General features: G+C 46.6%; 1 protein-coding gene across 1 annotated transcript in view; it reads left to right on the forward strand.

The window, feature by feature from the left end:
• The window catches only part of COL9A1 (collagen, type IX, alpha 1), a 140,607-nt gene that overhangs the window by 1,088 nt on the left and 129,583 nt on the right, over positions 1 to 9,936 (forward strand). The window contains exon 2 of the mRNA XM_015412655.1: positions 1,814 to 1,962. Coding sequence (XP_015268141.1) covers positions 1,814 to 1,962 — 149 coding nt within the window. The remainder of the gene's footprint in view (positions 1 to 1,813; positions 1,963 to 9,936) is intronic.

Consider the following 9,936-nt stretch of genomic DNA (forward strand, 5'->3'; position numbering starts at 1 on the left):
ATACTAATACACAAAAGAATGGTAAGTTTCAGGTGAAGGTGAACTTCTATCAAAATGCAAGTGAATCCGACGAAAACCTCCGGAATGACTCTTCGTTTCGCCTCTTCATCAGAAAAATTCCTACACCTATATACAATACATATATCAACACATTCAATTAACACAAGAAAAGGATCCATAAAAAACATTTCCAATAAAATGTTTTCATACCATACCTATGCTTATCTAGTTTCATTCATACCAGAGTTTGACATATCATATACAAATCTTCTCCTGGTTTTTCTACCATAAATCTGAGGGAATATACAAACATGATCAAATTCAAATGCTCCATAACAAAGCTGTCCTACATAAAAACCTATTTTTATATTACCATACTCACACATTCTTAAACCAAATGTTTCACCGGGCCTGATTTAGTTCATGATGCAAAGTGCCTTGCCAAACCATTCCAATATACCCACTATTATACTCCAAGACATGACATAATGTTTGCATGGGTTTGATCCTGTCACAAACTTACAACAATATTTAAAGGAACCTTAACAGAATTATATCCTCGCATGCTATACAACACATTACTTGTCAAGTCATACATAAGCTATTTAACAAATACAATTGTAATACAAAGAATACAAATGCATACAGACTGTAAATACCAAATTGCTGAATATCCAGAAACCTATATTGTACACCTGGGACCATATTAGTTCCTCAGTCTTAAAGAAACAGCACATCAATGCTAAAATTGACTTGAAGGGGTTCTCTACAAAGAACTATCCAAAACAGCACATCCATATGAGGATTGGTTTAAAGGGACCCTCTAGAAAGAACCATCCATTAATACAAAAAACCTCGTTGTTAAATATTCATAAAAAACAGGAGAGATCCAATGCAACATTCAAGCCCCCGGGTGAATGGTATTTAATTGATGAATCCAAAATGCCTCCCTTTTAAGGAGCATTTTGTGTATATCTACTTTGCTATATTTGGTTGGGCATATAACCTCTAGGACAACTACCTTAAAGTCCTCAGGACCGTGTCCCATACTTCTGAAATGCTGTACAATAGGAGCCTCGATGCATTCATGTATCACATGAGATTTGTGTTCCAATATACGTGTATGGAACATGCGTGTAGATTCACCTATGTATTTTTTATTGCAAACACACTGGAGTAAATAAACTATGTTTTTGGTACTGCATGTGGCAAAAAAATCTAAATCCATTTTAAAGTGAACTTCTGGAAATTCCAGTGTGCCTGTTACCCAAATAAGTCTACATGCAGTGCATCTCTGGCATCTGTACTGCCCCTTTGGTAGATTGCTGACTTCTCTAGGTCCTGGTAGATCTGCTGTGACAAGACGTTCCTTAAGGTTCCTGGTTTTCCTAAAGCTCACTAAAGGTTTTTCAAGACATTGAGGCACATCAGACAAAATGTGCCAGTGTTTCAAGAACATGAACATATCTGAATCAGAATCTTATTTCATAATTGATATATCTAATGGGTGTTATCCTGTCCATCTACAAAAAAAGAAATATTGACAAAGCTATAGTTTGCGTATGGTGGTGGAAAGTGGCATCAAGTCACAGCCGACTTATGTGGTCCTGTACAGTTTTCAAGGCAAGAGGTGTTCAGAGGGCCATTGCCTGCCTCTATATACTGACCCTGGACTTCCTTGGTGGTCTTCCACCCAAATACCAACCAGGCCCAACCATGCTTAGCTTCTGAGATATGATAAAATCAGGCTAGCCTGGGCAATCCAAGTCAGGATATAGTTGGGATATAGCCGTGTCAAAATTTCTTTTTGTAGCTGGATTGGATAGTAACCAGAGCTGGATACCGGCTCTTTGTCAAGCTCTCCAAGGTTGAGTTTCATAAAGATGAACTGGATTTCCTGGGATATCGGATTTCGGCAGATGGACTGGACATGGACCCCCATAAAGTGCAGGATGTAGTGGGGTGGGAGGCTCCTCGAACCTGGCACCAGCTCCAATCATTCCTTGGGTTCACCAATTTCTACTGCGCATTCATCCCAAAATTCGCCCAGGTGGTCTTGCCCCTTACTGGCCTGTTAAAAACCAAGGGGAAGGGTCCCGACGGTAGTAAGCCAAGTACCAAGCTGGACTGGACCCCGGAGTGCCAGCAGGCATTTGAAAGGCTCAAGGATCTGTTTACCTCTGAGCACATTTTACACTATCCTGATGAAAATAAGCCTTTTGTGATCCAAGTTGACGCCTCCTATGTGGCTATGAGGGGGGCGATCCTGCAAGGGGGTGAGGATGGAAAGCTCTACCCTTGGCATATGTGTCTAAGAAGTTCTCTCCCTACGGAGCATAATTGGGCTGTTTGGGAAAAGGAGGTGGCTGCCATCAAACTGGCCCTTACAACCTGGAGGCACTGGCTGGACGGGGTGAGGGTGCCGTTCGATGTGTGGATGGATCACAAAAACCTGGAGACATTACGCACGCCCAGGCGCCTAAACACCAAGCAGCTCTGCTGGGCAGAGTTTCCCCCCCTAAATTTTGGTTTACCCTCCAGCACCTCCTTGGGAAGTTGAACTCACTGTCTGATGCACTATCCCACCTCCTGCAAAATGACAGCCAGATGGTTTGTTTGGAGGAAGAACACAAGTTCTTTGTATTTCTTTCTACGTTGTCTTACTTCAAATGGAATATCCTTTAGCGTTCTGACTTCGTTCTCCCCCACCTTCAGTGGAGTCCCAGCAACTGCTTTCAGGATAGCATCCCTGACGTGCCTCTTCGAGAATCTTACTACTATTTTCCCAGGCAGATTATTCTTCTTTATGTATCCTGAATATGACCTGTTATTTTTCTTTATATATCCTGAATATGACCTGTAGGCCACATCCATGTCATTGAGCAATAAGTCCGCTTTTATATCTGTCACAGGGGCGAGTAGTTCACTCATAAGTTCTTTAAGACTCTCCCCTCTATTCTCTGGCACCCCCTGGAAGCACAGGACCATATTAGCCTTATCCATTTGCACTTGCAGCATCTGATCTTTCTGATCTTCCAAAGAGTCATTTTTCTTTTCCAAATTTTTCACTTTCTTCCTCACTTTCTGTGTTGTCACTGCCATTTCCTTTACTTTCTCTGCATCCTGCTTCATTACTTGGATCAAGTCCGTTATTTGAGCTTGCTGGGCAGTGATGCTTGTTGTAACAGTTGAGAGCTGTTTTTGCTGCGCTGTTATGTTTGCTGTCACTGCCATCATCTGTTCTTTAAAACCATTGAGCTGTTCCAGCAGAGGGCGCATGACTTCAGTCATAGCCTTTGCAGCCTCACTGGTCGTTTCCGGTCTCGGGGACTCTGGTTTCGCTTTTAACAGTCTCTCTTTGTCCTTGTCCCTCTTCCCCGCCATCTTTTTTCTGCTTGTTTACTTTTCGCAAAAGTTAAGAAGTCTCTGAATAACGCTTATCTGTATCGGTTGATGGGTGAGTACTTCTGGGCAATCGCGTTTTTACTTTTCTGCTCCCCTCCCTTTTCGCTTCTCTGTTCGTGTGCATGGGAGGCGTCCCTCCCCGGCCCACTTTCTCGCCGTGTTGGGTGGGAAGCGTCTTTCTGTTTAAAAAGCGATTCTCATTTGACTCACGTTCATGGCTGGTCTTGCGACCCCTTTTCCTTCATCATTTTTTGCACTCAATCTCCCAAGCTTGTCCCGGCCGGCTTCACTTTTACCGTTTGGTCTCTCAGCAGGACAGACCACCGGAGCGAGGGGGAGCCTCAATTCCCTGGCATTCTGCCGTGGGAAGAGGCTACCCCCTCCAAGCTCCTTGGCCAGGCGCCCTCCCCCGGGCTCCTGGGGGGGGGTTGAGCCTGCTCACCCCCTCCGCTGGAGCACAGAAACACCCCTGGGATGCCCCGGAGGTGAGTCCATGTTTGTGCCGCCATCAACCGGAAGCTCCGGTTCACCAATTTCTACTGCACATTCATCCCAAAATTCGCCCAGGTGGTCTTGCCTCTTACTGGCTTGTTAAAAACCAAAGGGAAGGGTCCCAACTGTAGCAAGCCAAGTACCAAGCTGAACTGGACCCTGGAGTGCCAGCAGGCATTTGAAAGGCTCAAGGAGCTGTTTACCTCTGAGCATATTTTACACCATCCTGATGAAAATAAGGCTCTTGTGATCCAAGTTGATGCCTCCTATGTGGCTATGAGGGGGGCGATCCTGCAAAGGGGTGAGGATAGAAAGCTCTACCCCTTGGCATATGTGTCTAAGAAGTTCTCCCTACGGAGCATAATTGGGCTGTTTGGGATAAGGAGGTGGCAGCCATCAAACTGGCCCTTACAACCTGGAGGCACTGGCTGGACTGGGTGAGGGTGTCGTTCGATGTGTGGAAGGATCACAAAAACCTGGAGGCATTACGCACGCCCAGGCGCCTAAACACCAAGCAGCTCTGCTGGGCGGAGGTTCCCCCCCTAAATTTTGGTTTACCCTCCAGCACCTCCATGGGAAGTTGAACTCACTGTCTGATGCACTATCCCACCTCCTGCAAAATGACAGCCAGATGGTAAAAGTCATAGACTCAATGTTCACACCAACCCAGTTGGGGGGGGCGGGGCGGTGGTAACTCGCAGCCGAGCGAAAGCAGAAACCCCCATTGAAGTTGAACCCTGGATTTGCAATTTTAAAACAGCTTTTACAGAGGGGGGCATGGAGGATGTTCAAACTGACAATTCAGCAGAGCTGATTGGGGATGGCTGTTGGTACAGGGGCAGGAGGCTGTTTATGCCTAAAGCATTGAGGGGGGAAATCCTGACTTTGGGGTACAAAAATAAACTGGCGGGGCATTATGGATATCTGAAAACCCTGCACCTCCTTGCAATTCTGGTGGCCGCGTATGAGGGCAGATATTTCCCAATACATGGGTTCCTGCCCTACCTGCCTATGATTTCTATGGACTTTATAACTGACTTACCACCCAGTAAAGGTAAAACAGTGATTTGGGTGGTGGTCGACAAGTTCTCCAACCAGGCACATTTTATTCCTTGCAAACAACTGCCCTTGGCCAAGTCACTAGCCAAGCTTTTCATGCACCACATTGTGAGGCTGCATTCCCTCCCCCTCAAGATAATTTCAGACAGGGGGTCGCAGTTCATCACTAAGTTCTAGAAGGAACTGCTTCAGGTGTTGGGGGTGGAACAAGGTCTCAGCAGCTCCCATCACCCAGAGATGGATGGGCAGACTGAGGTGAATCAAGTAGTAGACCAATTCCTCCGGTGCTTCAACAGTTACCAGCACGACAACTGGGTTGACCTCCTCCCTTATGCAGAATACAGTTATAATAACTCAGTGCACTGTGCCACTGGCCTCTCCCCCTTTAAGGCTGTGCATGGGTATGAAGGCCCCCCCCCCCGGTGACTACTCAAGAGCCTAAACAGGGAGATTTGCAATCATGCTGGGGGGACCTAAAGGATCGATTGTCCATGATCCAAGAGACTCTGAGAAAGGCGAAAGAGGACTACAAAAAGCAAGCTGATAAAGGGAGAGCTCCTGAATGGGAGTTACAACCTGGGGACCAGTGTTCCCTCTAACCTGAGTTAGTGTGAGCTAGCTCACAGTTTTTTAGCCTCTGGCTCACACATTTCTGTCTTAGCTCAGGAAGGATGGCTCCAAAGCAAACTAATTTATGCAGTAGCCAAATTGCTCACTCATAACTTTAATGCCAGTAGCTCACAAAATAGAATTTTTGTTCACAAGACTCCACATCTTAGAAGGAGCATTGCTGGGGACTCAATGTACCTCTCCACAAAAAATCTGAAGGGGCTCCAGCTGGGGAGGAAATTGGGGTGGAAGTATATTGGCCCATTCAAGGTGTTGAGGGTCTTGAACGAAGTGGCTGTGGAACTTGATTTACCCACGTCTCTGAGGCATATTCACCTTGTATTTCATTTCAGGTTACTAAAAAGGGATCTGGGCCCAAACAAGTGGAGACCTCTTCCAGCTGCTCCACCTCCTCTAATGGTAGATAGTGAACCCCACCAGGAGGTAGAAAAGATCCTCAGTTCTAAGTTGAAATGGAACTGACTATACTACTTGATTAAATGAAAGGACTTTGATGAATCGCATAATGAGTGGGTGAAATGTGAACATGTTCCATAACAAATACCCTCACAAGCTGAAGGGGTGAGGTGTCTGGGGGGGGGGGGCAGTATGTCAGGCTCAGTATGCATTTTATAGTTCACCTGCCATAGAGGAAGGAGGAGGGGGAGAGGGATGTGAAAACCAAATGCTTTCATTTTCCTAAATGTTTCGATGCATCAGACACTGTGTCATAGAGACCTGTTGTTTCGCTCTGTTTCTGTAGAGGGGTATGTGCTTAGTGTGGGGGGGGAGTAATTGACCATTATTTCTGGTGTGCAAATGCCGTGAGATGATTGGGTCCTGATCCTTATTGTGCTTGAACACAATATATCTGCAATCTCCGCGCTTTCACCTTCAGTCCTAACGAAGCTCGTGTTCATTATGGTATTCTTCAACATCTCAATAAACCAAACTTTCTTTGAAGTGAGTGGTGTTGAGAACTGACTTAACCAGGATCCTGACAACAGGTGGGCAAAAGCCATGCAGCAACCCAGTTTGGAATTGGAACTTGGAAATTGCTCCAGGCAGCATGTGCTTTCTGTTTGCATTGAGATTTGTATTTGCAAATAAATTACAGGAGAAGTTATAGTGGATAGGTGAGGTTTGTGGGGACTTGAGGAGGATGTTGATGTGAGGGACATTGCTAGAGAGCATTGAGGATGAAAGAGTTTGTCTTTATTTTGGGGGGATGGAAACTGGGCAACACATGCCTGAGGATGAAGTGCAGAACACTGAAAGGGCAAAATGGACTTCAGCATGGCAGGTTTTTGGTGGATTCCAATTTTGAATCCTCCCTCAGTTAAAACACTCTAGACAAATAGAAAACTAGCACAGCAAGGAGAAAGCTTCTACTCCTACTCCTTGCTCCGTGAGTTTCCTATTTGCAGGGTGGTTTTAAAGCAAAGGAGCATTCAAAATTGAAATCCAGTGGAGGGAGGAAGAATGATGTTAACCACTTTGGGTCCCCACTGGGGAGAAAGGTGGGGTAAATGGAGTAAATATATATTCTCAGTCCCCTTCCTGATAATCCTTAGCACTGCAGCAGTCTCTCTCCCACACTGCTGCTGCAAGCAGAGTGATGTTTCTCTTTCTAGTGTTAATTAGGCCTGACAAACATTCTGGCAGAAGTTTTCCTCACATGTGCAGGGGTCTCATCATCAACATGACAGGCTCTGAAAGTAGGGAACGGCAGACAATAATAAGACCAATAACATGTCCTTTTAATCTCTCTCTCTCTCTCTCTCTCTCTCTCTCTCTCTCTGTGTGTGTGTGTGAGAGAGAGAGAGAGAGAGAGAGAGAGAGAGAGAGAGAGATTGGGGGTCTATAAGTGGACTCTTGTGTTGTTTTTTCATGTGCCAGAAAGAAAGTCACAGCAAAAGCTTCCCCCTGCTCTTTTGATGCAGGTTAGGCTTCCATCAAAATTACAGAGCAAGGCTAGAATAGAACCCAGAAATCCTGCAATGTCTTACCGGGAGCTCCCCACCTGACACTTAGATCATAAGGATTTCCTTACATTCGCTTTGAAATGATTCTGGTTCCTTTTGTGCCCCCAACTTGTCCCATGAGATCAGCCCAGCAGCAACAGCTGCAGTCTCAGGCATTGTTTTCTTATTGGCCAGTGCTGTCCCCCTTCTGTCCCAGGTCTCCTTCTTACCCTGGATTTGCCCTAAAGCTCCATCCCCTGCCATTGGCTGCTCCTGCTCTGAAAAGCAGATGGTCTGCTGGGAGGACTGCTCTGGTGAGTTTCTACAAGGGGGAGGGCAGGCTGAATTGGCTCCCTCCCAGCCAGCCATCTTTGGGTGGCAGAGGAGTCCAGTGGCAGGAAGGCATGCCCAGTGGGTGGGGAAATTGCTGTTTTCTGGAGAGGGGATGAAAGTCCAGCAGATCAGAGGCAATAATGCAAAAAGAGTTCTTTCCATATTCATTGAATGAAATCCCTTGTCTCCGCAGAGTAACTAAGTGTCATACTTCAGCCCAACAGAGTGTGTTTAACAAAATTGTTCGCCAAATGTAATGCTGTGTTTGTTTAACAAGATGCACTTCAGAGGAAGCTCTGGGCTGACACCCCCCCCCCTCAAAGAAGGGGCTACAATCAGCCTGCATTGCTAGGAAGACTTTTCCCAAAAAGAGAAGGGAGGGATGTGTGCACTCAGTGCCACGGTTCTCTTCAGCTGCTTTGTTTCTGGAGCAGTGAGCAGATTGTGCCAGGAGAACCGCATCCCTTGCCCATCCCATGATAGGCCATGCTGAGTGCTGCCTCTGTTACCTGCCTTGTGCTGAGCTCAGCCCTTCTGTTACAGGTGTTACAGGTGTGGTCCAGCCCAGGTGGGCAGGAAGCCATAGGCCTACTGAGAGGTGTCTTGGAGCTCTTAATGGTCAATTCACCCCTGCTTGTGAGGTAAATTAGACTGAGAATGTGTAACTGGCCCAAAGTCACCTCAGGTCACCCAGTAGGTTTCCACAGCAGAATGGGATTTGAGATCCTAGTCTGCAACTCTAAACAATACACCATGCTGGCTTTTAGGGTTGTCAAGTCTGTCAAACCAGCTGGTGGGGGATGGGGGTGAACTTACCGGAATCGGGGAGGAAGAAGCTGGAAATAATTGTGATGTGCCTATGTCACCTTGAAGCGACATAGGCATGCCCGGGATGTTGGAGGCAACACTCTGTGGGCAAAACCTCTATGGTAGAATTAGCTTCTACCATAGAGTTTTCCCCAAAAATCAGAGCACACCCCCCAATGTCACTGAAGTGCCTACGTCACTTCTAGGTGATATAGGCATGTCGTGTTTATTTCCAGCTTCTTGTCTGTTTGGGGGGAGCTGGCTGGTGGCAGAGAGGAACACCCAAAACTGGGGGACCCCTGCCCCCACCAGGGGTTCTGGCATCCCTTCTGGCTTTACTGGGTGATTGTTTTTGAACAGTAGCAAGAAGCCAGGAATGGGTGAGTCACACAAGCCCATTGGTAGCAATTTGCCCAGCAGTTGCTGCTGGGATTGCCCCAATGAGCCCCCATGCGAAGGTCCAAATAGCCCTGGAAAGGGCATTGACTCCTCCTGCTTTTACTGACAGAAAGCAAGGCTGGGTGGCTGTGATTGCCCAGCAATGACCACTAAGGTAATCCATTTCTTAAAGCTACAGGTGCTCCTTTTATCATTTTGGGTTTTTTAACCCCTCATTTTACTTTTTTAAAATTTCAGATATTTTTGCAAATGTGGGACATTTTTCAGGTTTGTAGAAAGATCTCTTTTGTCTGTTCACAGCTCCAATCACTGGATTTAAGTATCCTCAGATTTTGCCAGGTTGAGAATTAGAATATACAAGTGGAGACCCGCAAGAAACTTGCGGGATGGTTATCTCATTCATCACACCTTTGCTTCCTCTCCTCACCCCCTACCTCTCTCACACTATTTCTCCCCTCTGCCCCCCTTTTCTTACTCTCTATTTATCCTCCATGCATATGACTTCCTCTCTCTTTCTGACCTGTCATCTTTCTCTTTGTTTTTCTGCCTCCCCACTTCATCACTCTTTCTCCCTCTTTCTGCCCCCACCCCATCATTCTTTCTTTCTGCCCCCATCACTCTCCCAGCCTCCTGCCTGCTTCCTCCCCTACTCCGCAGAGCAGCAGCAGTGGTGGCAGTGCTCCTAGCCACCTACCTGCTTCCTCTCCCCCCACAGCAGCAGTGGCAGCGGTCTGGGAATCACAACGGATCTCCCAGCTACAGAGATCAATTCAGGTTGGGAAATTCCTGGAGATTTGGGGGTGGAGCCTTGGGACAGTGAAGCTTGGGGTGGCAAGCAGCCTCAGCAGGGTATGATGCCATAGACTCA

Source organism: Gekko japonicus, unplaced genomic scaffold, assembly GCF_001447785.1.
Source record: "Gekko japonicus isolate JY-2015 unplaced genomic scaffold, Gekko_japonicus_V1.1 scaffold806, whole genome shotgun sequence".
Classification (NCBI taxonomy): Eukaryota; Metazoa; Chordata; class Lepidosauria; order Squamata; family Gekkonidae; genus Gekko; species Gekko japonicus.